Source organism: Poecile atricapillus, chromosome 2 (genome assembly GCF_030490865.1).
Source record: "Poecile atricapillus isolate bPoeAtr1 chromosome 2, bPoeAtr1.hap1, whole genome shotgun sequence".
Taxonomy (NCBI): domain Eukaryota; kingdom Metazoa; phylum Chordata; class Aves; order Passeriformes; family Paridae; genus Poecile; species Poecile atricapillus.
The window spans coordinates 22,625,986-22,653,727 of NC_081250.1; the positions used below are offsets into that span (position 1 = coordinate 22,625,986).

The following is a 27,742-nucleotide window of genomic DNA, read 5'->3' on the forward strand; positions in this document are numbered from 1 at the left end:
CCGAGGTCGCGTTCACAGACAGCAGCGCACAAAGTGACTTTTCTGGCAGGGGGAGGAGGGCGCCAGTCGCGGGGGTCGCGGCAGTGCTGTAAGCAGCGGAAGGCGGCAGGAGGCCCGGCCGGGCCCCACGGGCGGTGCCGCCGCGGGCGGGCCGGGCGGAGGCGCCGCGCTGCTCCCATGGCAACGGCCGGGCCGCGCTGCCGCCGCGGCGGAGGCGCCATGGCCGGGCTGGCCGCGGCCGAGCCCCCAGCCCCACAGCCGGCCTCCCGCTCCGCGGCCCTCGGCCCCTCCCGCAGCGGCGGCGACAGGCGCAGGAACGCCCCGGACGCCGCCCAGGTGAGCTCTCCCGCGGGCAGGGGCACCCCCAGCTCCGCTGCTAGCCCGAGCCGTGTCCTGCCCCGCCCTGCCTTGCACCGTCCCGCCCTGCCCTGCCCTGCCTTGCCCAGCCCTGCCTCGCCTCGCCCTGCCCTGCCCTGCCTTGCCCAGCCCTGCCCTGCCTTGCCCCGCCTTGCCCTGCCTTGCCCCGCCCTGCCCTGCCTTGCCCAGCCCTGCCCTGCCTCGCCCCGCCCCGCCTCCCCCTGCCCCGCCCTGCCTTGCCCAGCCCTGCCCTGCCCCGCCCTGCCTTGCCCAGCCCTGCCCTGCCCCGTCCTGCCCTGCCCCGTCCTGCCCTGCCCCGTCCTGCCCTGCCTCGCCCCGCCCCGCCTCCCCCTGCCCCGCCCTGCCTTGCCCAGCCCTGCCCTGCCTCGCCCTGCCCTGCCTCGCCCTGCCTCGCCCTGCCCTACCTCACCCTGCCCCGCCCTGCCTGCCCTGCCCTGCCTTGCCCTGCCTTGCCCAGCCCTGCCCTGCCTTGCCCAGCCCCGCCCTGCCTTGTCCAGCCCCGCCCTGCCCCGCCCCACCCCGCCCTGCCCCGCTCCACCCCGCCCCACCCCGCCCCGCCCCGCCTTGCCCTGCTCTGCCCCGCCTTGCCCTGCTCTGCCCTGTCCTTCCCTGCCCTGCCCCGCCTTGCCCTGCTCTGCCCTGTCCTTCCCTGCCCTGCCCTGCCCTGCCATCTTCCTCGGGCTGAGAACAAACCCCAGTGTGTGCTTCACGCATGGTCTGGCTTTACCCATCCCTGAGTAAATTCATGTTGGTTTAACGCAGCTATTTCACATTTTAAATACCTTAAAAGCAAAATTTAAAGGGAAAAAAAAAGGTGGGGGGTTAAAAGTGTTGCTTTTTCAGGACACACAGCTGAGATCAGAGGATTTGAATCACGTCATCACACTACTCAAAGGTTCGGGCTCAGTAAGTAACACTGTACCTCTCTATCTCAGTTACACAGGTACTAATGGGGCTTTGACAAATGTTTTTTATACAGTTACTTTAGCACCCACTCTGAATAGACTCAGGTGGTTTATTGTATCATATATTGGTTACACATATATATATATGTAATAATAAATTATATATATATGTAATAAAAATTATATATATAATAAATTATATATGTGTAATACATATATATATTACAGGTGTCTGGAACTACAGAGAACAAAGATGAGTATTTCTTCTGGTATTTCAATGCTTCTAAAGGTGACCATTGTTGTGAAAAAAGGTTGTGTCAACTTTTGGGTTGGGTTAATATTAAAAATATACATAGAGAGAGAAAAAGAAGATCACACAGGAACTTAAAGACAAAATTATGAGCATTCAAAAACTAGACATGCAGAATTTCTGGCATATTTGAGAGTTTTAGAGTACTGAAACCTACAGCTGGGGAATAGATATATATACAACCTTACTGAAAGTATGTAATGAATTTATGTAATTGCCCAAGTTAACTGCTAACAGTTCTCCGAGGAGGTGATTTGAAATGAAGGAGAAATATACAAAGGTCAAGGTTGAAGAATAAATACAGCTAACCTACACACACAGGAGAAGCATCATCTCATGGGCTTTCACAGGTGATTTTTAGTTTCCACAAGATGATTTGGCAGATTAAATTCACTAAATCATTAAATAATTTTGATCCAAAATATGGATAATTTATACTCTTAAACAAGGACCTGATTAAACCTAGCACATTTTAAAATAATGGCCCACAGAGAAGAAGTTGTATTTTCCCCTCTTCCCCTTTTTTAATGCAGAGCTGATAGAATAAACTTACTGACTGGAGAAAAAAGTGCCAGATGATATTATTTGCTGCTTCTGTAGAGAGCATAAGATGCATGACAAAATGCCTATAGGATTCTGGGCTTCTAGACTCTTGAAACAACTTCCTGGCCTGTCTCGAGTTGCAGGTACTCAGGAGAGCTGAAATGAGCACTGCACACCGCTGACACAGCCTGACATATCCTCACTTCAGTTGTTTTCAGCTTTGAATTTGAAGGCTGTTTCCTGATGCTGCAGAGCACTCTAAGGCACTTACATCTTCATGCTTACACATTTATGTTGTGTGTGACATAGGTTTGGTTTTCTTAGTTGCTTTACAAACAATCACAAAGAATTTAAGTGAAGAGTCCACACGTTTCAACAGGAGTTTTTGAAAGCCTCTTCAGTTGAAAGAGAACAGGCTTCATACTTGGAAAGGAGGCTTCATCATGGAGTTAATCCTGCTTCAAAGCACTTTGAGAATTTCATTATGTCTTGTAAACTTTTAAATGTGTTTTCCACTTTCATTAAACTTAAAAGGAGATAAACATAATCATTTAAGGTTCTAGGGCAAACTGTAATTTAAAACCTGCTTTTCATTCTTTTACTTAAGAAAGATTTGGAAAAAGAGCAGCTGAAAACTCTGAAGAAGGTAGTCAAGAATTTTGAAAATGGACTTGTATCCTTTTTGCCACTCTAGAATTCTGAAGTCATGGTGTTTTATGTATGGTAATAGTCTGACTTTTCAGCAGAGTATTTGATGCTGTATGGTGCTTCCACATGGAGAACAGGAATGGTCATATAAATTCTCATCACTGGCCTCCTTGTGTGCACACAGCCAAGGTTGGTAGGTTGGCAAGATTCTTGGATATTAGATTAATTTGTCCCAAAATTCTATACAGGTTTCTAACCTTTACAGTGGCTGAAAGCATCCAAAATGTATCTGGTGTACTTTAAAGTCAGAATAGAAAAGCATAATAGTTGTCACTACTTAAGAAACAGCAGATAAAATAGCAAGATAAAATGAATTTCAGTAAGGTAAGAAGACATTTTAAAGAAAAATGAAGTCAGACTAATTTATGTGAAACTTTTTTCATATTTACAGTACGAAATGAAAGATTCCAATAATAAGTAGTACAAAGGAAGGCGTTGACATGTGGAAAAATGTGATTAATTTCATATAGTTCAGATAATTGCACAGTGATTTAAGGCAATCACATTATAACTGAGTTGTGTAATTAAAGGAAGTTTCTGTGAGTTAGTGGATTGGTAGTAACTTCTCAGTCTTAATTCTCTGTCCAGTTTTGATTTTGTGCCTCTACCCTAAATTAAATAATCTCAAAACATATTTGGGTCCAGATTTTCGATTTTCAGTTAGTCACTTGGGAAACAATTTAAGTATCACAAGGCTCCTCAGAATTTAGAGAGGTAAATCTGACACTGTGATGTAAAAACTTTTTGTCCTCCATTTTTAGAAATTTAGTGCTGAGTTTCCAATGAGTTCAGCTGAGAAGACACCTAAATCAGATTTGGAAAAGTTGTACTTATGTAAAAGTAAGGCTGCTTCAAAAAGCCTAAGTATTGACTTGCATACATCTTTTAAATACCTAACTTTGTAAACATTGGTCTTATTTTTTTCTTGCTTGTTTCTTTGAAGTGTGATGAACACAGTTTTCGGCTTTTTCTTCTGATACATAGTGTGCAGATGATCTGATTTCCTTAATTTCACATTAAAAGCCCATTAAGAATGTAGCACAAATTACCGAAATTCTTAACCTGTGTGCAGAAAAAGTGAATGAACAAGAAGCTTTCACTGAGCCTTTATGTGAACTTATTAAATTGTTTGGGTAAGTACCGTAAGTACCTTGGCCGTTCTTTTAAATACTGCTTATAAACAAGTTTATAAATTTTCTAAGGCAACTAACAGATCCATACAGCATTTATCTACAAAGCACCTGTATCTGCAAGGTAACCATTGTATCATCCTTCCTTCTCATCAACTGTCTTGTACTTGTGTCCAGTTTCTGGTGACATGAATGAGGAACCTATTTTAAAAGTTCCGTATCTGTGTATTTACATGTTACATAATTCAAAACCATGTTGTACTTGGCCCCAGCTTGCTTGGAAGCAAGGTTCCCCAAGGTCTCTTATTGCCTAAGCCAATCTGGGATTGCTGGCCTCAAAAGATTCAGCAGCTAAGTGGTATTGAGGTGTGTTTTGCTCTTTCAGACAAGCTCTTTAGTCAGTTTAAAAACTTAGAGTGACACAAAGACACTCTGATACTTGAAGGTAAGCATTACATAATGATAAGCCATATTACAGAAGAGAATGAACCTCAACAGGATTTAGGGTTTATATTTACTTTTAAAATGTATTGCATGAACTTTTGGGCATCTTTGTTGTCATACTGGATTTTAAGTAATCTGTAGAATAGATTTAGGTGTTGTCCACACTTGTCAGTAGTTTTCTTCTCCTCAATAATTCAGTAAAGTTGTTTATGGTATGCTTGTAGCTACAGTTACTCCTGTATTTAATTTCATTTGAGGAGAATATGGAAGAAAAAAAAAAAAAAAAAAAAAAAACCCACCAGATAGGAAACTAGTGGCATAGTAAAACAGGTATTCAGATACATTTTTACATAGCTGTCTCTCTGCTGTTAGGTTTAATAAACACAAAACTTCTCAGAATCTTTTAGTTCCCTGAGCACCCTCAGTTGTACTGCTTTTCTTTGCTGCCACACAGTGGGGAATGAGGAGGTACATCATGGTGTTTGATTTTCTTTGGTATTTGCTAGAAGCATGACAAAACTGAGAATGAGTGTATAGAGTCGATAAAATGTGGCTGTGCAACTTTTCCTCTTTTAGAGCAGTTCAGCACTAATTGTGGTTTCTGTAATGAATATATTTTGGAAAAATGCACCCGTGGGTTTTGCTTTAATTTCTGTACTATGGAAATACCACCACAATTCACTTGCTACTACATATGACAGAGAAGCTTTAACCAGAGGCAGGGACTGTTTTCTTTAGAATTCAGTTTCAGATACATGAATTTCTCCAGTAAAATATTCCACTCTTTTGTAACTGCTTCTGTTTACCTGTCTTCATCCCACTTTTTTTTTTTTTTTCAGTATGTTTTGTTTCTCCCACCCCTGCCTCCTGCAACATTTCTTCCATTGATTGCTCTCTCCTTTATTTTTCTCTAGCAATGTTTACAGCGGTAAACATGCCAGAAAGCTGCTTCTACAGTATGTACTGCAGACACCTTAGTATAATATTGTAATGTTTACTGTCAGACATTTTTTAGCACTTACATGCTAAATGTATGTTTATGTCATATCTTGAGTATTTTTAATATGTTATTGAGTATTTATTAGTATCCTGTATTTAAAAGTAAATTTATTGTGCTATTTGGAGTCAGTTTATTTGGTTTACTTTTATCCATTTCAAGAGGTCTTGCCCACAGATATGATGCCTTTTTTCCACCCCTGCACATGTCTGTATGTAGCCTAGCTCTGCAATAGCCAGATAGTGTCTAGGTTTTAGGATTTAGCCTTATACATTTAAATGATATTTCTTTGTTCAGCATGTCTAGTTGCATCATATTTGAATTGTGAAAATATTATCTATGAACATTTCTCACTAATTGCCAACATGTAATTGCAGATTGTGAAGCTCTCAATGTAGAAACAGCATTGCAAAGAATGCGTTCATCCAGGAAAAGGTGTCCTTATCTGAAAAAATTATTAAGGAAGAAGAGAAGAGCTACTGAACTTTCCTGGTGACTTGATTAAAACATAGTTGTAATATTTTTAAATTTCATTTTGCAGGTTACCATTTCAAAAAAAGAAATCATCTGATGAAGTAAACTATTCCGCTGAAGTTGCACAATCCATTGCACAACTGGGTGAGTGTAATCTGATAAGCCACAATAAAATTATTATTATGCCACAATAAAATCAACTGTATTATTAGCATGATTTTAATTTATTGTTACTCCTTAGTAAACGTAGGTAATTTCTTTAAATTATTCATTCAATCCTCTGTGCTTTTTAGTATTAAAAATAATTTTTACTTTGCTCTGCAGCTAACCTGCAGATTAGCTAGCAGAATTACCTATTTGCAAATGTCAAAAACTACATGAGAAAACATTATTAGTACAGAGTAAGAAGTAAATGTGTATATAGCCTGTTTCATTTAATTTTGATATGAGAAATGGAGGTATCACTGTAAACACTGAAAGCTGGGATGCAAGGAACATATATCCTTCCTGATTGTATGCTCCCTTTATTTCATATCATAGCTGCTTAGAAGAAGTGTTTCTAATGACATGATAGTGATGACAACAGCTTAGTGTGGTAGCTTAGTAGCTTTCCTCAGAATTCCACAACTTCAGGAGTAACATCATAACATTATAACATAGCAGTCTTATAAGTGTCTGTAGCCATAAAGCAGAGAAGGTAACTTTTTGATTAAAGTTATGCCACTCCTCTAAGACACCTTTCTTCTGTCCAGTATGGGAGTCTGTCCCTTGAATATTTTATAATGAAACTGCATAAAATGACAGATTTGTAGGGGATATGACCGAAGGTAATACTAAGTGCTGTAAAAAGAAGAATAATGTGTTAAGAATGCTTTCTAAAAAATTATAATCTGTTATTTACATTTATTTCTTTCTGACAGGTTACTTGATGAGAGTGCCAAGCTCTCAAGTTAAAATACAAATCTGTAAGAGTATTGTTAACTTCTATAATACGGAGCTACCAGGAAAACTACTTCCAGGTAAAGCACAGTATTTTTTATTTTTTCGTGATCCCAACTACTTTGAAATGCCTCTTTTAATGAGCTATTGATTAATTTTTCTTTATAACTATGGTTATAGTTATATAGTTACACTAACTATGGTTGGTGTATCTCATACATTAAATACATAACATTGGCAAATGTGCAGTTAACATGTTTTTATAGAGGTGCATATTCTAAATCTGAAATAAGTTCATCAGTGTACAAGGAATTAATTATTACACTTAAGGAATTAGCATTAAATAGTATCCAGAAAATGTGAAGTGATACAAGATCTCTGAAATGTGGGTAATGGAGGGGAAAAAAAAGCAGTTAGGATGAGAATTATAAGAAGGGAAATGTAGTTTTAATATGAAGCTTTTTATATGAAGTCTGGAGAGAAGCAGCTCTGGTTTCACTTGTGTTGTGAGGGATAGATCTGCACCCATCTAAATTTGATTGAATTGATATTATGTGGACGCGTTTGAGTGTAGGTTTGAATAAATCATATGACTTGTCTCTGCAGAACGAGGCTATGCACAAACTCAGGCATGATCAGAATCCACTATTATATAATTCCTTTGACTCTTGTGATGGTGCCAGAGATTGTTGTTAGGTGAAGTCAATCATGGATCCCCTCCTAGAGGGGCACAGCATCATGTGCTCTGAGACAGCACTGGATTTATAGGCAGCCAGCCTCAAGTGAATATTGCCACAGTGTGGCTCAAGAGTGCAGGTGAAGGAGCATGCTTGATGACAGTGTGCTCCTCTGCTGTGTTCCTTCAGTGTGGCACTAGTCCTGTTCCCTTTTACAAGTTTTCATTTATTTTAGGAGGCCTAAAGAAGCTTCTGCTACTACAGCCCTTTCAAAATTCTAGAAATATGAAAGCATCCAAATCTGTTTTTACCTTACGAACAAGACTCAAAATCTGCAAGTAGCTATGTGTGCATTTAGTCCTGTATCTGTAAATAATTACATCAGGATAAGTGAATGTTATTGAGCAATTTTCTTCTTCTTCTTCCAATTTAGAAAATAAGATATGTTATCTTGAAATGAAGAATGTGTTTCAGTCTGATTTTTTTTAAGTCAAATACTTCATCTCTAAGCATATATGTAAAACATATGCAGGTTGTGCACTAGCAACTTACTGATGACTGAGGAAAGTTTTTCACTTCTATAACCCTGCTTTTGCTTTCATTGTCTAAATTCTAAGAAGCAATTAATTTGTTTCTGTAGCATTGAAATATGCTAGAGGGTGAGTCTGTTTGGTATATTTTAGGCACTATTCAGGTATAAGAAAAGCAGCTCTTGTGTATTGGATTGTTTTTCTTAACTGCTTGAAATATACTTGATTTTCAGTCCTTTATTGAGAAAGGATGAACATTTTGTGAAGTAATCAAAATTCTGAGTATTTACTGCATTATAACTAAAGCTATTGTATGTGCAGGTCACCAGCCAACAAATGCAAACTATAAAATCCAGATGGCTGAAGGAGGATTAGTAGAAGCTCTTGTTTTGTCACTACCATTAGTTGAAAATCAACTTACTGAGAAGTTGTGGGTACTTAAAGCTCTCCAGCATCTTTCCACCTCTGGTTAGTACAAACTGTTCTTTCAATAATCTCATTACCACTGATCTCAGATCATTTGTTCTGTGAACATGCCTGAAACAATTATTGACCTATAAGAGAATTAATTACTCTGATTTGCATAATTTCAGGAGTAAGTTGTGAACAAATGGTGAAGACCCAAGCAGCCAGCAGGCTTTGTTTGTATCTAAATGGTGCTGATCCCTCAGGACAGCTAGTGTTCCATTCCTCAGATATCCTATGGAACCTGCTAGAAAGCACCTCAAAAGAAGAAGTTACTAATCAGCTCAGGAGCTTGGAATGTGTGCAGTAAGTACAAGGAGCATTTTATGAATTAATTTTGTAATTTTGGAGACATCTAAAGCATTCTATTGTGTAGCATTTTGTTGGAAATTAACTGAGAGAAATGCAAATGGGTCTCTGATTACATCCTCATTAAGTTTTCAGTATTAACACAGTTGTTGCTGTTACAGGGCAGGAACAAGGTGCTTGCTGCACAGTGCAGGAGGAATAGCTCTATCTATTCCTTTGTATTGTAAAAGAGTTAATTGCAGAATTTTCAAGCTCCATTAGGCTCAACAGGCCAGTATTCCTTCACTGTTGAAGTGCTGATGTTCTAAAATTACAAGGAATTTCTATGCCATGATATACAAGATTTCTAGATTCTCTGCTGGAGTAAATAACAGGTTCTTCCTTAGACTGTTTTACCTATTTAAGATTAGACTATTTCTTCTCAGTAATCATTTAGCAATATCCAGTTCCACATTTGAGTAAATACTGTGTCTTTGTATTAATTAATTAATTATGACACAAACAGTGGAAGATGCAATTTTTAATATATGCATCTTGCATCTATGAATACCTTGGATGTCTAGTGGTACCCAAAAGAATCCACTTCATAATAAAGTTTTAAGTATGTTACTTGCAGTTAAACCCTAAGGCTTTGAAAAGCATGATGCTGAATGAGGATTCATATACGTAGAGCTGTCCAGCATTAAAATACCAGAGAAAAAGGTAAAACACATTTCATTTTCCTTTAAGTGCTTTGAAAGAAGCATTTGCAGCCCTCCTCACGCGTGGCTTCCGGCACTGTGATTATCAGCTACGGAATGACCTCTTGGTGATTGCCACATTACTAGCTAAAAACCCTGCAGTACATATGATTGTAAGTATTTAGAGTTGTATTCCAGAGACTAATAACTTCTCCTTAGCTTTTATAGGCTCGGTATTCTTCCCCATGATGGTTCTAGGTTTTTTCCTACTGTGTCTCCAGTGCTTTTTTCTTTCTTGGATTTGCTGAGCAAGAAAGCATTTTTTCTTTCTGCAAGTGTCTTTACCTCAAAGAGACTTAAAATCTTTAGGTCATTAGCCCAGAATCAACCTTACTTAATACTTAGAAAATCACACTAACATTATTTATGTGCAAAATTTAACATTAATTCTTGTATTCTTGTATGGATTCTTGAATGTGCCACTCTCCTATAATGAGTTTTGCACTAAATCTCATTTGTTGTTTCAAGATGTAGGCTATATTCAGATGACCCAAATTCAATGTGTGCCTCATAACTTGGAACAAGAAGGGTGTCCAAAAATCAGCTCAGGAGCTTGAAGTAGGATTCTGAGAAAATAATTACTTAGATCCAGTTAATAAGAGGCACATAAATTCTTCTAAAGACAAGTCACATAATGCACTACCATGACTTGCCTGAAATGTAGATGACTCAGTCTTTTGTAATATTCCAGAATTTTAATGAGAAACCTGCAGAGAAATTAACTTTTTATAGACATTTATATTGCTTTAGTCTCTTGTTTTACACTTGAGATTTACAAATTCAAATGAAGTTAAGAAATACATGCTGAATAATTAAGAAATCAGATCCCTGTAGATCTATTGTCTGTTCAGGAATGTATTATTTTCCTCTTCAGGAGAAGTTTTCCAATTGGCTGTATTACTAAATGAAGATTACAGACTTTTCATTCAAGCTTTTCATTGAACACCAACTAGCATAAAATGTCTGTTATACTATTGCAGGAATATATTGGGCATCTAAAACATTCAAATTGTTTATATGGCTGTAGAAACAGGACATTTTATTCCTACAAGATAAGTAAACTAGATATGTATTTTTAATTCCTTATACTAAAAGGAGGAATAATTGTTTCTATGCAAAGAAAGTATTAAAATTCTTGAATTTAGGTTCTTTACTCTCAGCCTGCCTAGAGATTTTACAAGGTATAAATATCAGGTAGAAAAAAACATTACCATTCAATCCTGCCTTATAGATCATACTGGAGCAATTTGCTTCAGAATATCCCCTTCTTAATATACTATCCAAGCAACTTCAGAAAAGTCTGTCTTGTATTTTACATAGTTCACAAATCAGCACAAGAGTCTGAGCCTTCGAAAAGGAAGTTTTCTCATCACAAGCAAACCGGAAAATATACATAAACTTCATAATGATATTAATTATTATCTCTGTGTTAGAACAAATGGTTTGCTAATTGCTTGCCTCAGAAACAAAACTCTTTTGCCTCTAATGTGCTGCATAGACACCTCGCATTGGTCCTATCCCTAGTTATATTAGGCATTTTTGTCCTTCTGTTAGCTCTCTAGGAGCTATGATTTACAAGATTTTATTTTCTGAGCTTTTCATATGTGATACTGGTAAATTTTTGCCCATACATGCAGTTTTCATATGTTACTTGTAAATGCAATGAACTTGAAGTGCACTGGTATGCACAACTCATGCCACAAAATTATATGTACTGATGACCCTGATATAAAATGTGACCAAATGCATTTTAAAAAACACTGCTCTAAGAGCACTGAGAATATGGTTTCCTTGTGTTAGATTACAATAGTGAATACATGTGTTTGGGACTTCCCCACAGAAGTTCAGACTTGTACTGAATGAAACAGGGGTTTAACTAATTGTACCCTTAGGACTGCAGTTAGTTATTGTTGTATAATGTCCAAATGGTTGTTCTCTTCTTTGATAAGATTCTGTTTATTCTGCCATAGGATACATTAAATTCTGTGTTCTGAAGAAAAACGTCAAACCAAAATTAAATCATAAGTGTTAACTTCACTCCAATTTAATTTAATTAATGTATGTTTTTTGAATGCCTATTAGGAAAGTGGATTTGCAAAGCTCTTAATAGCACTTGCAACATTTACTGAAGGTAAGATACTCCATACTGCATAATTGCACAATTTTTGCTTTTAATTTTGATTTTTTTGTAATTTATCTACCATTTCCTTCATAGTTAAACTTCCCAATCCCTTCGTAAAAGGTTTTAAACTTACTTACTCATATGAGGATTTTGAGATGAAGAAGTTACTATTTAATATCATAGGAATTTTATCTAAAGACCCATCTGCTGCACAGGTATGTTGTAACAGAATAGAAATAATAATAATAATAATGATAAAAAAGAAGACAAAATTCACAAGAATATTACTTATCTGTCCATCTGCCATAGTCCAGTACACTGAAATTATCTGTTCTCCAAATCAAGAATTCATACATAGCTTCAGACCAAGTCCTGCTGCTGGAGAGCAGCATACAATTTCTATTTCAGAAAGTTGCAAACTTAAACCATGCTAGGAAAATTGCTGACAAGTGACTGCAGAGCATTATTGAAATGCACCCGAAGAACATAATGAAATTTAGCAAACCACAATCTGTGGGAAAGCTACAGAATATAAAAAGAGTTTGCCTGTACTTGTAGTGTTTATGACACAGTTTCTCAATTAAAAAATAATTTTGTTAGTGTAGGACAGATAAAGTTGACTCATCCTCTAGATTTTTCTTATTTGCATGTGAAACCTGTAAACTGTCTCTCTTTTTCTTTGTCTGGACTCTGCAGCTCCTCAGTGAAAATCATGTGATGCCAGCTTTGCTTTATTATGTAAAAAAAAATGAAAAGCCTGGATTTCATGACTGGTCTGCTTCCCAATATGAAGAATTACAGCTTCATGCAATTGCTGTTTTAGCTTCGGTGGCTCCTGTGTTAGTAGATAAATATTTGTCCTGCCGAGCGAATACTCTTCTCCTTGTGTTTCTAGAATGGTGTCTAGGCCAAGGTCAGTGGGTACTCATGGCTTTCACACACAGGTAACCTCAAAACAACCTCAAAGTTCAACTGAACCTACTTTCTTTGACAGGAGAGGAAAATGTAAAACTCCTGACCTCAGAATAATTCTTTTTCATAGGCCACCTGGGAAACAATTGTTTCCAAAAAACAACTAATGACCCTTTTTTTTCCCTACTGAATTACAAGCTGGTGCTCCTTTCCCTGTGTACCACTATATTGATATTCCTTCAGACAAACACATCTATTGTCTGTTTTTTAAGTGAGCCAGGCCCTTCCCTTGTGGCAAGAAGACCAAGCAGTAATTCCTGCCAATAGAGAGTTCACATTAACTCATAGTTGTACATAATGAGACAGGTTCCAGACTAAAGCTGGCTTCTGGGCATCAGATAAGAGTGTGGGCTAAGCAGAAAGATAACTAAGCACACTCAGTTTTGTTGACCAGATTTCTAAGGATAGAAATTTTTGTCATAAAATTTTTCATCATAAAATTGGTATGTCTTCCTAGGAAGAAATTTTAATTTAGGTTGAACTGAGATCAAAAGTTGATATTAAATGTCATGCTAAACATAACAAGTTTTGAGTTTGTAAAACTGCTCATGAACCTAGTAAGGTTAAAAAATGTATAATAATTTTAAATGTTCACTAAAATGTTACATTTCTTATGCATCTAAACCGTATAATCCTACACAGAAAGGCTTATTACTGGATGGTTTTAAACAGAGTAATTTCTAACTTCAACAAGGTTTGGGGGTTTTTGTTGTGTTTTGAGGGTTTGTGGGGTTTTTTGTGGGTTTTTTTTGGTTGTGTGTTTCTGTGGTTTGGTTTTGTTTGGTTTGGGATTTTTTTGTTTGCTTGGTTTGGCTGTTTGTTTGTTTTGTTTTGTTTTTGTCTTTATTTTTCTAGCGCATTATTCTGGACATAGATTGTCTGCCAAAGCGAGTATTCCTTGTGATTGCTCCACAGATCCTTTCTATGGTCAAGGTAACAGTTTCCATGGAACAGATGGTCGTGGCAACAAACTTGCACAAATGCACTACAGCATCCGAGTGCTGAGATCTGTTGTGGCCCTTTATGATGATGCTGTGAGCACTGATTTGTATGACCAGGGAGCAATTAGCCAGCTACTGGGTAAAGCACAAGTTGTATCACTGTTCTTTAATTAGCACATTTTTGTTGACACTAAGAATGTTCATGTGTTTCTGTGTGCTGTGCTTTTGTTGTGTCATTCCTTTGACTGCTGAAAAACTAAAGAAAAATCTCTACCAATTAATACAAGATGTAACTGATTTGATGTTAATTTTTTTCCATTTCAATACACATTGAATGAGTTAAGCAAAACAGACAGTTTTAAAAGTCTAGATGTTTAATTTCAGGGTGAAAGCTGCCCCTTCTCGCTTTATGTAGATCTTGTTTTCAGTGTGGCAGTCCCCAGAAACTTCAGCCCATGAGTATTTTTCCACCTAGGTCTATCATGGTGTTGCTTTCCACAACTCCTCTTTAGTGCAGAGTAAAGCTAATAATAAGGTACCTTTATGTGAACAATGTGAAGAAAAAAGCAGAAAAAACCTGCTTAATCACTGCTCCTTCAATTTTAGAGCATTTCTTGTTCAGTAACACATACCTACTGTTAAATTTTGGTTTAAGTTCCAAAACAAACTGATTAAGTTTTTTTTCTTGCAATAACAGAAAGTTTTCAGTACTCTGAGGGAAACAAAACAGGACAGATGCTTTGGAATTCAAAGAGTATGTTCTAATAAAAAGCCTGGAAACGGGGGTATTTTATAGCCTCAGTTCAGCTCCAGTGAAAACTCTGTGGAAACCTACAGCTTTTAGTGAACTCAAAATTAATAGTGTACCTTACATATCAGAATTAAGTAATTTTTCTTACTCTGGGGGAGTTTTGTGTATGAATGCTCTCTTGACATAATGGTTCCAAGGCCGATTTTCTCATCAATGGTGGGATTTCATGTCTTTCCCACATTTTCACTGTCAGTTGAAACATTTGTGAAGCTGCAGAGTAGCATGAACCAGCCAGTTTGTTGTCTTTTTCTAGGAGTTCCTTAACTCATGTCTGTTTCCTGAATTCCTTGTACTGGCACAATATAAGGGGCAGCACAGAGTCTGAACAAGGGAGAAGTCAGTGCAAGCTGCTGTCATTAACTCTGTCACCGAGGGTAAAGGCTGTGAAACTGCAGCACCAGAGTGCTGCACTTCTGGAAGCTATTATTAAAACACAGGAGATAAAACTGAACTTATTTTAAAAATCTTTTCATGTAAATTTGAGGTTTTTTAAAAAGCAGCAGCTGTAATAGAATTTTGACTTGTATATAGGGGCATTCATATATATAAAATATATACATTTACAGACACCTTAAAGTATGCAGCAGACAAATCTAAAGAAAAAGAAGGTACCGTTCTACTGGAAATCCAAGCTGACATATTATTTATTTTGTCTGTTCTCTGTGAAAATGATGTCCACAGAAAGGTACGTATATTTCCATCTTATACTGTGCGGAAAATGTCAAAATATGCTATTTTTTTTTAAGGGACACTGCTTTTTTGTGTTTTAATTGAAAAGCAGGTGTCAATTGTAGTTCATTGTTAACAAGTAATGTTTCTTGACACAGCTAAAATACAAAAACACTCAGAAATCCACTATCAAGTGTTGAACCTATTTGATTAATTCACATTATTTTGAAATTGATATATGAGAGTATGTTAAGGAATGAATTAGCACTTTGGAAAAACTTTTTTCCTATCTGTATATCCTGCTCTTAACAAGTGGACCAAATTTATTACGATACAAACATTTACATTTCCCATTGTATTTTCTTACATGTTTAAATTTAGTAAATATTGATTAAGAAACATTGCTTTTATTAACATTTCAACAGGAACTCTTCAGCTGTGAAGGAATTGATAGACTTATCCCATTCTTTAAGATGGATCCAAGGACGTTATATATTGGATTAGGCTACAGTTGTGTCCTTCTCAGTGCCCTCGACTGCTTGTGGTTAGTGAAATACTTTAGTAGCAGTAACTTGGAAAAATGTCGAGTCTTGTATTTGTTAGGTCTGCAATGCCATGACCTTTCTCTGCACACATAGGCCTTTCTTCTGTTTATAATATATAAAAACCTTCCATAAAATTTGACTAATTAAAAACAATGCAAAATAAATGGAATATACTGCATGTAAGATTTTCTAAATATGGATTCAATGTGACAACCTCACTCCCCACACAAAGTGACCTTCTGACATGGAGTTACTCAAGACTTTCTAAGAGAGGCATGTTGTTAGAGTGTGTAAATAACTTCAGAGAAGTAAACAGCAGGCAAGAATAGGCAATATTAGCAAAAAACTGTAAGCATAAGAATTGTTTGTAAACTGGCTATATTGGGCTAGAAATATTTTAAAGATTGACAATACCTAAGAGGAAAATAAAAATTTAATTTGTTTTAAGCCAGAGGTTGATAAATACATTAAAACTCGAATACGTTTGCTGGGAGAAATACCAGTACAGGAGATCTCTTTGGTTTCTCTGTTAATGACTATAGGAGAGGAAATAAAGAAGCAACAGCAACATGAATGCTGGCTTTATGATGATTTTAATCTGAGAAAAGCAAACTGTTGCCAAAAAAAGTCTTGCTTGACTCACCCCTTTGATTTTGCTGGCAGAAATATCCACACAGCCCTACAATAAATCAGATTAGGGACATGATCTAGTTAAATTTTAAACACATTTACTGAGTTACTTTCAGTTCTAATACATACTCCAATTCATTGAGAGCCTGCCAAATGTCTTAGGCTGCTTAAAGGATGGTATGCCACCTGCAGGAGAAGAAAGAGCAGTCTAGCAGGGTATATTTAGTTACAGGTGTAAATGAAAAGGCACGTGAAACATGATTTTTCTGCTCCCTAAAGGTATGAAACATTTATATTGTATATTACATACCAAATGGTATGCAATTCAGCAAAATAAATGAGATGATTGTAGAATGTTCAGAAGCATAAAAGTGTTTCTACATAAGTGAAATTATTTCTGTTTAAGGTCCTGTGTCATTGGATGTTCCGTTGCAGAGGACTGTTTTATTGAAAAACAAGGCATTTTCCTCCTTCTGGATTTGTTGGCAGTAGGTATTTTTATTACTGGTTGTGTAGAATGAAAGAGTAGGAAAACAACATGGGAAGTTGCATAATTTTTGTTGCAGTTTCTCCTAAGACTGGTATAATACTAAAAGAAAAAACCCAAACAAATAAAAAATCCCACCAAAATAAAAAAAAAAAAAAAAAAAAACACGAACAAACAAAAAAAACCCAGTATATTTAATTCCCTGAGACAGATCCAGATATCTGCTCAGAAATTATCAGATAGGTTTTCCCTGTATCTTTTTTCTTTCTTTTTTAAATACATATTTGACAGAGGGAGTTTTTAATTTAACAAAATTATACTATTTTAGCAAGGAAAACCCAAACTATGCTCTTAGTTTGGACAACATCTCTCTTTGGAAAAGCATTTGAGTTCTTCATGTTTAAGTTAGTAAGAGCACTTGATGGTTTGAACATTTTTTATGTTTGAAGTTACTTTGTAGATGTATCTTGTGTGTAGAGCTGCTTCTGTGGATCTTGGACCTAGAGCTGGCACAGACATTTTACTTCTTTTGAAGTAAAAACACATCTTCCTTGGTTCATTCATACCCTTATTCATACTGGTTGTTCTGTCAGCCCCTGATGTTCTTTGCAGTGCAAGGCTGCAGACCCTCAGAATAACAGAATTATGGAATGGCCTGGGTTGGAATAGAGCCTTAAACATCATCCAGTTCCAGCTCCCCTGGCCATGGGCAGGACTACCTTCCACTAGATCATGTTGCTCAAAGCCACAGCCTGTCCTGTCCAGCCTTCAGGCTTGGGACATCCACAGCTTCTCTGAGCAAGCTGTTCCAGTCCTTCATCGGCCTCAAAATAAGGAATTTTTTTCCCAATATTTAATCTAAACTGACCCTCTTTCAGTTGGAAGGCCTTGCCTCCTCTCAGCTGCTGCCAAAAGATCTGGCCACAAAACAGAAGATGTGCTGTGTGGTTCTGCTCAGCCTCTGCCTTCAGAGTCTGTTTCTTACAACAATAAACCTTGGTTGCAGTGTATTCTCCAGCATGTGATCCTGGAGCCATGTACTCTGTAATTCTACACACAGGAATGCACCTTAAATGATCCTACACTCATGTCCCTCATGTTCCAGGATTTATGGATCTTTGCATAGCAGGATTCCAGAAATTTTAAAGATTTGCAAGTTTATAAATGGGTTTTGTGCAAGTACTAGTGATGGAAAGCTTGCAGTTACTTGATTACATAATACACAATTTCTCAGAAAGTAGACATCACTGTGTTTTGAGCAGTTTATGAGTTTCTTTACTCTTTCCTTGACCAAGTCAAAGGAACAGAACCTGTGCAATATAATTCTTGGAATCTTGGTTGAATTTTCTGACAACCCTAAAACCACTTTGCACATGCGTGTCTGGCGAGGGAAGAGAGATCAAACAGCAGCTAACCTCCTAATACAGTTATGGAGACAGGAGGAGTTGGATTTGGGAGTCAAACGTGATCAGCATGGAAAGATTATTGGTGAGTTTTATGATGCATGTGGAACCGTGAGAAATCCAGTAAAATAATTACATTATTTGCTTTTGTAGTCTCAATTCTGATAACAGTAAATAACAGCATTTATGGCTTTATACTATAATTCTTGCCAAACCTAAAATATCTTCCATTTGATTTATTTTTATTTAATTTTATTTATTCAATAATTTTCAGTGCATTTTGGCCACTATATGGCATTTTCTACATCAGCTGGGAATGAACCAAGTATTGAACAGAACCATGACCAGCTTTTCTAATGCTGGACAGTTAAACTGTTTAATTTCTTCTACAAAAAGCAATGTGTTTTGTCATATGTTGTAAAAACAAGTGAGTGCTGTTCTTACAAATTTTTAGTCATGCTAATTAAAATTTCCTGACCCAAATTATGTTCAAACTCTTGGCCAAACAATAAAAATTCTTTACATGGTGTCCACAAAGTAAGATGGATTTCCTCTAAGTTTGGTAACATACTACCTCTTCATTCTTCTACTCAGGTTTTGTGTTTTTATATTATTAGACACTAAGAGACCTCTTGCTACCAGCTTCCAGAAACAGCAAAAGGTCATACCAGTGCCTGCCAGCTGTCCCAGTTTTGCCATCATGGAAATTTCAGAGAACATACGGGCAAAAATTTATTCATTATTTTGCAAGCTAGGTAAGACAAATGAATTGCCTTGTTGGTGTCATATTTGTCATTAAACTGGACTTGTTCACTGGTGATCAGTAAACTTGCTATAAAAAAAAAAAAAAACAAGGTCTAAGGAAACATTGTGATTCAGTATCAGTACTCTCTCATTAATAGATGCTTGGTTGTTACGTTTTTTTAAAAAGTCCTTCTTTATTGGGATTTCAAGGTTTCCCTACTACTTTTCTGCCCCAATCACCAGGAAGAATTTTCTTGGGACTACACCTAAAATTCTCTTGAAATTCTCTGCAATTTATTCTCCCACACACAATATCTCTTTCACAAATTTTATCTCTTCTACATTTATTTCTCTAGATTGAGAAAGTTACAACTCATTGATTGCATTTTCTAACATAATCTCTAATTATTCTTTTTTTTCTGGAGTCTTTCCAATTGATTCAAATGCTTCCTGGTCTATTAGTGTCCCAAAGCTGACCACAGTAGTCCAGTACTCACTGCCAGATAGAGTTATGATGCTCTACACATCTTGTAAATAAACATTCAGACATAAGTGTAACAATAGCTGCATTCCTAGTGGCATGATGTTGTTTGCTCGTTCATCTTAGAATGTTGTACAATCATCTAGCATCCTGAATTTGTACAGGTGGCCATTCCTACAGTTAGAATTTTCTATTTGTCCTTACTGAATTAAATTCTGTGTTTTTAGATAATTTTTCAGAGTGGCAAGATTAATTTGCACTTTTATATTTTCATTCAAAGTGTGGCAGTCCCTCTTAATTTTTCATTGTTTGCACACTGAATATGAACACTCATTATACCCATGTGTTAAAACCTAGACTGAAGTCAAGATAACTGATAAATTCTTCCACATCCATGAGATTTTTTTGTCTGTAGACAAAAGTTGGGTCTTAGTTTTCTGTAATTCATGTTGGATATTAATTTTAGTTAGTTAACATTTAGCTGCATAAACATTATTTGTCTAATTATTTTTGGGGTGGGGGGTTTTAGGCTTAATTTTGTTTTCATGTCTATCCTCTGCAGGTTCAAAGATAATCAGTAATTGCTCTGAGATTGCTTCTCTTCTAGGTAAAGCCAGTTCTCTGCTTTACCTAGAGAATGAACTGGTTTGAAAGCATGCTTAGTTTCTCTAATAACCTATAGCAACTTGCTCCTCTGTTGTAACCCAGGTTCTTACTAATTTTAGTAGTGTTAATTATATTAAATGTTGGATCACAGCTGGATTCTTTACTAAAATAAAAAGGCATAAGATTTTCTTCCAGCTTTTTCCTATATTCACAGATACCTTCCATGTTAGTTATATACATTGTACTATCTCCTGTGAAGTACTGAAATTATATGAAAGTAGATTTGGAAATATTCTATAGTCTTTTTTCAGCAACTTCCTCTTACTATTAAGCTCCATAATAGCCTGTAACATGACGATCCAGAAAAGCAGTGGTGGTAAATGGTCTTTATTTATGGTATTTCTTAGGTTCAAAACATGATGTAATTATACTCTACACTGATGCTACTTTCCCAGTTACCACACAGGTGATATGAAGTCTAGAAAGAGATTTGATAGGCTATATTTAGATTTTTTTTAATTAAGTGCCATTATCATTCAGTGTGCAAAAAAAGAAATAAATATAGTCTCAGCAACCATACTTCCCTACCATATTGTTTTACACATATTGGGAATATTTTTTCAAGATGGAGTCACGATGCTCAAGGCATTATTGCTGATGACAAAAATCTACAAGATGGAGGGACACCTTCATTAGACAGCTTTGGAACAAAGCACTGGTATAATTTTCCTGTTGGCTACTTCACAGTTAAATCAAACTGTTTATGTGCTGAACTGCTGCTCTAGAACCTGTGATCTGTAGACTCAACTGTCTGCCTTAACAAAACTCAAACCCTTACCACAAAAGTGTAGCATCCTGGCCTACCAAGTGATTGGAAGTCTGACAGAGCCATTCATAAGTAAGGATTTTAGTACAGTGAGTGTATTGTGGAGAAACAGGGGGTTTTTATCAGCAAAAGCCTGTTCAGGATCAAGAGTGAGTGACTGGTGTATGTGTGATGAAGATTTTGCATGTGTTTATATGACAAATCAAGATGTCTTTTTTTAGAATATTATATTTTTAGAGAAATTCATCATACTGATGTAATTAATATTCTTCTAGGTTTTGAAAATTTACCTGGCTTATCTGCTAAGGATTTTGTTACACTTGCTATTATACAACGTTATCTTGACTTTAAAGTGAGTATAGTTCAAGCAAATATACTATTGTACCCGCATTCCCAAAACCAGCAAGTATATCTCAGGACAAAACAAACAAATAACCCTTCAAAAGCTGTCCCCTATGTCACAAGTCACCTATAATTTCACATAATGAAAGCCAGTATTCACCAGCAAAGGAAACAATCCCACTTCCAACATTGCATCAATCCCCATGTTCTTGCTTCATAGTGCTATAAATATTAGTGAACAAATAAAACTAGAAACTAATGCTAGTTAAAAATAACTCAAAAAAAAATAGTTTTAACTGTTTGCCAGATCAAGACAGGAATGTGCCAGGAGTAAGAAATCGGGGAAGGACTGCAGAGTAGGACTGTGTCCCTGTGCAGTAAGGTCAGTTTAAGGGGACACTATTAAAAATTACATTAAAAACACATTCTTATAAAGGTTCTTCTGTGATTTCCGATCTTTGTCCCCACATGCAGTATCCATCCATCCATCCATCCATCCATCCATCCATCCATCCATCCATCCATCCATCCATCCATCCATCCTGTGTAAAGTTAAGAATGCTGTGCCTATAGGAAACTACAGCAGGGTAACAAGCTTTATGAGAGCCATCTTGCTCAAAGGACACTTCAGTTTATGATAAATTTATATTTAAGAACAAAGTCTGTGAGAGCTTGCAGTGTTCAGGAATTAGCAAGACTCAGTCTTTGGTTGATAATTCCAGTTTCCATTGATGCCTCGTGTTGCAGTTTAATAATGTCTACAATTTGAGATTTTAAGAAGTAGGCAGTAGAACTTAACACTTCGCTCTTGTAATTTGGTGTCTTGAAGCTATTTCCTCTGAATTTCTGTAGTTGTCAGCATTCTTATTACTCCTCTTTGAATCAAGTTTGGACATGGGAAGGCTTAGGGAGGCTTATCATGAATGAATGTGGCATAGTATTAGTGCAGTCTAACCTTGCATAAAATTCTGTGAAATCAAACAATAAGGAGAGATTATGGTTGCTTTATTTTATTTTGAATAATTGGAACTGAAGAATGAGATAAATACTGAATCATATGGTTCATGTTTCACACACAGATTGGAGAGGTTTGGAGTGAAATACGTAAAGAACTAAAAGAAGAATTCAGGCCTGTTACGCCTGACATGACAATCTTGAAATTTACTTCAGAGGCGTCAGAAACTACTGGGGAAAGTGTTGCTGTTCTGCAGAATGAAATACTTGAAAGACAACACCACGACAAAATACAGGAAGAGAAAAAAATTTACAAAGAAGTAAGGCAAAGGAGTATTTAAATAAAGAAAGCTCACCTAAGCTTTTTTGTCCATTTATGTGCAGATTTTCTTACTGTATATTATGTTGAGAATGCTGTACGTGTACAGTGCTTGAAAAGTTTTAATCTGTTTCAGCAGCAAAATTTTAAATTAAACTAGGTTAACCTCAGTCTTCCCAGCTTGTGTAATTTCCACAGTATTTAGAGACCAACATGAAAAAAATTAGGGAGTATCATCAGTGATGCATCAGCAATGGGGTAATGAGAAATGATCATTATTTTACTATAGAGTTGTGCCCGTGTTCATCTGTAGCAGATAACAATACAAAGTACCTATTACACCTACAGCTGCTTCTTAAGATGAAGTAGAAGTCTCTATTGTAAGCTTCCTTGCTGAATATTCACAGACCTTTATTACTTCAGAAAGTGGGACTTTGTGCTTCCCAGCATGCTGAGAATGAGAAGGTATAGACATTTTCCAGCTTTGGTTATAAGGCAAATATTTTGTGGTTTTGCTCATTTATTGTCTCACCCTATCCTGCTTTCTGAGAAGTAAGATCAGTTGGTCCAGTTGTCTGAAATCTCGTGCTAGTGGTTTTGAGGGATTGTCCTGAGTTATGATGACTGCAGTTTTGTCACCTGAACTGATTCTATCTCTTTCATTTGGCATTTGAGGGTAAGAATACACAGAAAGTATTCCTGGAAGAGCTGGGCTTCATCCAACATATGTGTTGGAAGAGAGGAAAATTAGTTTGCACAAAGTAAGCCTCTCTTTGTTTTAAAGGGCAGTGCAAAAATGAAGTTTTTAAAGGGCAGGTACTTGACTACAACTTTATCATCCAATCTCAGGTGAGAGGGATGAGCTAAGGTAGCCAAAGGGACATAGGTGAACATTCTTTTCAAACGGCACAAGCTATGAAATCAGAAGAGATCTGATATGAGAATAGGATTGTGTTGCATGCTGTAAATCTCATTTCTATTATAGATCAAAGATGCCCATATACAGAGAGAAGTGATAAAGGAATCTTGGGAAAATTTCTTGACTCGGACATCAAACTATGAGGCGTTGAAGGTAAGAAACCTGATGGAGCAAAAAATTCACAATCATGGTGTAGTTATAATAACTGTGAAGTTCCAAACACATTTTGTAAGTAATTATAAGGATATTCAAGTAAAAGTGATAGAAAATTTCATATTCACACAGATATAGAAGAAGTAACCCTAAGATGTATTGAAAAAGTTATACAATCTTTGATTCTTCTGACTACAATCACAAACTGGGGATGAACATTGTCACTTGCAGTTGAGGAGTGGGTGTATATACATGTATTTCTTCTAAAAGCATTGAAACTACACTTTTGTTCATTCTTACTTTATTTTTTCTATTTCTTCATTCTCTTTTTTTAGTACAGCAAACATCTTTCAAGATGGGAAATATTTTATGATGAAAGGAGTTTCTTCTAGCAATACTTGCACTTTCCCAAAAGAACATAAAAATGTTGAAGTCCTGGTTTTGCAACCAGACTAAGTTGGAAAATGAATGAAATCAGACTTAAAAGAAAAACTTTGGCAGCTAAATTTAATTTTTCTTCATTTCCCAAAGGACTTGCAAAGGAGAACAATTTTCTTTCTATACAAGTATCTCCCTGGCCTTTGGAAAGATGTACACTAGAATTAGAAATTAAAAAGGGACAAAAAAGGAACCTGAAGAAATACAGACTCATTAGTTTTAACTGAGTCGCTGGGAAGCATTTTCAGGCACATGAGGGGAAAGGAGATTGATATAGACTGTCATGAATTTACCAAGGACAAATCATGCCTTGCCAACATAGTTGCCTTCTGTAATAAAATTATTTGTTCTAGAAAAAGAGGAACAGGGCTTTATTCCCTTGGCTTTAACAAGGTTTTCAGCATGGTCCTGCATTGCATTCTTGTAGTCAAAATGGGGATATATGGACTAGATTACACTCAGGTTGACTACAAGCTGTGGGAAAAACTGGCTGGACTGATGGGCTCTAAAGGACAGTGGTCAGTGATTGAAGTTTAACTAGTGGTCAGGTTTGAGTGATATTCCTCTGAGTTAATTATAGGGTTGATAATATAATGTTAATTTAACATTTTCGTTAGTGATTTGGATATTGGATCAGTATCCATCCTCATCGAGTTCAAGGTGTGAGTGCCTGTTCCCTGGAAGTGTTTAAGGCCAGGCTGGACAGGGCTCTGAGCAACCTGGTCTGGTGTCCCTGCCCACAGCATGGGAGTTGGAACTAAATAACCTTTCAGATCGCTTCCAACCCAAATCATTCTGTGATTCTGCAATTCTATGACACTGAGCTGGAGGAAGCAATCCATATGCTGGGAGGTAGGGTTGCTATTCAGAAGCTGGATGGATGGGCTGACCAAAAGCTCATGAAGTTCAGGAAAAGAAAATATCAGGTCTTTCACTTGGGATGTATTGAGATTGTGTTGAGATGCCTCAGTACAGCTGTGTCTGTCTGAGAGGCAGCTGTGTGCTCCGTGTGGGATGAAAGCTGACCGTAGGCAGCAGTGTGCTCTTGTGGCCATGAAGGCTCACAGCACCCAGGGCTGCTTTGCACAGAACACAGCCCGCGGGTCACAGCAAGCAGGGATCCCCCTTCCCACCCTTGCAGGGCCTCGTCCGTTTCTTCTGGTTTTGGGTGTTCAGTACAGAGTCAAAAGAGTCAAAAAACAGGGGAGGGTACCTACAATTAAAGGCAAATAGAATTATAAACTTACTTATTTTGTCATGTTGTTTATATATTTTCAGATGAGAGCAAATGACACAATTAATGCAGATTAAAACAATTCTACCTTTTTTTTTGACTATGTTTAGAAAGCAAAAAGGCTCCAGGAAACATTAATAGAGACTTCCAGATTGAAAGCAAAGATTCAAAATGGACCAGACTATTCTACTGATATTAAAAACCTCCATATAACAGTAAGTAATCCTTAATAACAGTTTTATTTTCATTAATAGTTAAGTGGTATGGGGTTTGTTCTGGCTCCATACATGCTGCTGCTTACACTTTCTTTAATAATGTTTATGTTGACAAGCTCCAAGTACATAAGAAAGAATCTGTATCTTCTGCAAATTGCCACTCCCCACTCTGACATAGCCTTAGACAAGCACTTGGCCAAAATGAGATTCAGATCTGCAAATTACTCTGAAAAGGCATGGGCAAGATGGACACTATGCTATGTGACATGTACCTGTTGTGAGAGAGCCATTAATGAAAACCTTGCTGAGGTCAAGACCTCTTCCTTTCATTGTTAAGTACATCTGTGCTATCTTTGATACATCCCTAGAGGTGTCCTTTATCAGAACATGTCCCAGACTGTCTGCAGATAAGCCACTTGTTGCATCTGCAGAAAACATTTTGTTCTCATTTCTATCAGTTAATTGAAGTGTGAGAAAATAAAAAACCTTTGTTAAGATCTAATAAAAGCATATTTGGACATTGAGTTTTGACAAAACATGGGAGAATCCTCAGTCTAGCAAATAACTGGTTTTGAGCTAACTGGATTATTTCTGTGTAAGCATCACAGCTATCTCCGGCCCCCACAAAGGAGGACTTAAGGGGGATAGTTTCTTGGTTGCTTATAAGTTATTCTTGCATGTGAGGAAAAATGAAAAGGAATAAACATGAGGTGCTCTTTTCAAACTTGTATGAAGGCGAGATGTTCTATTTTGGGCTCCCTGGAATGAATGAATAATGACAACTAAGGTGGCTGCAACTTGAAAAAGAAAAGAGGAAGTTCATGTTTGATTTGATGGAGAACTAAGGAGCCTGATAGAAAGCAAGGGGATTGTCTCAAGGTGATGGACTAGGATTTTTCCCACATTATCTTAAACTTCGGGAAGATATGGAGGGACACATCTGTAAATGCAAGATGAAGTGGTCTGGAGCAATTATTTAGGTACTTGCATAAACAACAGTGAGACTGTTAAACAGCAATATTTTGCAGAAAGTACCTGAAAATTTTTGATATAAGCATGAGTAATCTGGAAATTGTTAGTGGAGAGAAATACGTTGTTATATTTTATTTTAAGGGCTTGAATCTCAAGCCAAGAATGTTCATATTTTAGAGGGAGAGGATTTAACAAGAAAATACCTTCATGGTTCTACAACCAATATTTCAATAACTGTAGATAAAAACAAGGAAAAGGTTAGTCCATTTTGCAGAATAGGTGTATTGAGAAAACCAATGTGTCATCAACATCATATAACATTCCTCAGGTACATTGCTTAGGAGAATTACAAATGATAGGCATGGCTGGAAATTTTTTTAATGCAACACTCTTCTTCCCTCCTCTCTGCCAAACACCCTCACCAGGGAGAACTGAAGATTACGGTATGATGGTTGTTGCAAACCATTCAAGGTCAAGTAAGCAAACGTGTGAGCCACATGCACTCAGGGAGTTGCAATTTTTTAGGAGGTTACTCAGAGCTGTCGCTCAGGTATATTTATTCCAAGACCCCAGCCTATTCCGTATGAAGAGTAGTAATGAATCTGGAAAGGGTATGTGTCTTTCAGTCTTGGAGCTTTACTGGAGCAGTAGTTCTATGTAATTGCATTTTGAGAGAAAGAGGGCATGTTCTTTTTTTTTTTTTTTTTTAAATTTGAAGTAATAACTAATAATGTATAGTGAAATTCTGAGGTCACAAGCTGTGGCTGACATTCTATACAAATCCAAATAACATTGTACAGCACGCTTCTAATGGATAAAGGCTTGATTTTCTTTTTTGCAATTCATAAATCAGACATGAAGGCAGAAAAGCAGAGCACATAAAAGTACCCTCTGAAAAAACACTTCTTTCTTTTGTATTAATGGGAAAAAATTGTAAATTTCATATAAAGGATAGTTTTAGTGGCTGTCAGAAACCTCAGCAGGCATCTCCACCAAGTGAATAATATTTTCAAAAGGCAGTTCATGATTTAACTCTCCTCTCATTTTAAATGCTAGCATGAAAGCCATGCAATGTATTTATTTTGTATTTCAGATTGGACCTGGTCGCTTTGTAACTGTGCAAAGAGCTCCTCGTCAGCACGGTGGAGGGCCACTGGCTGATATAGACCATGATCATAGAAAGTCCTCTGTTTCTAAAGGAGCTGTAAAAAAGATCAAAAGAGATAAAACACTGGACTCGGTAAAGAAAAAATCAGTACCTGTAGAATAGATGCTGTTCCAAAGAGTGCTATATTAATGTTATTACCTATATGTAGATACAAGATAAAATCTGGTTTTAATTATTTGAAAAATTGCTTAGAACATCATAAGAGTAAAATTATATTTTCCCTTAATTAATATAATGTGGGG

General features: G+C 37.1%; 1 protein-coding gene across 1 annotated transcript; it reads left to right on the forward strand.

The window, feature by feature from the left end:
• The first annotated feature begins 210 nt into the window (after positions 1-210).
• CFAP69 (cilia and flagella associated protein 69) lies at positions 211-27,602 on the forward strand. The gene is made up of 24 exons (XM_058831050.1): positions 211-336; positions 1,222-1,284; positions 2,744-2,809; positions 3,868-3,977; positions 5,957-6,033; positions 6,810-6,908; positions 8,357-8,503; positions 8,629-8,806; positions 9,539-9,662; positions 11,632-11,680; positions 11,765-11,886; positions 12,368-12,584; positions 13,559-13,723; positions 14,962-15,080; positions 15,490-15,608; positions 16,646-16,727; positions 18,022-18,214; positions 18,747-18,884; positions 19,420-19,425; positions 21,008-21,138; positions 22,208-22,402; positions 23,387-23,473; positions 25,256-25,360; positions 27,426-27,602. Exons 1-24 carry the CDS (start codon positions 220-222, stop codon positions 27,600-27,602), a joined length of 2,886 nt encoding a protein of 961 aa, XP_058687033.1. The 5' UTR covers positions 211-219.
• Positions 27,603-27,742: the final 140 nt, after the last annotated feature.

Coding starts and splice junctions, on each gene's coding strand:
- CFAP69 (XM_058831050.1), top strand. CDS start 220: ATGGCCGGGCTGGCCGCGGCCGAGCCCCCAGCCCCACAGCCGGCCTCC. Junction 337..1,221: donor ACGCCCCGGACGCCGCCCAG/GTGAGCTCTCCC, acceptor TTGCTTTTTCAG/GACACACAGCTGAGATCAGA. Junction 12,585..13,558: donor AGAATGGTGTCTAGGCCAAG/GTCAGTGGGTAC, acceptor ATTGCTCCACAG/ATCCTTTCTATGGTCAAGGT.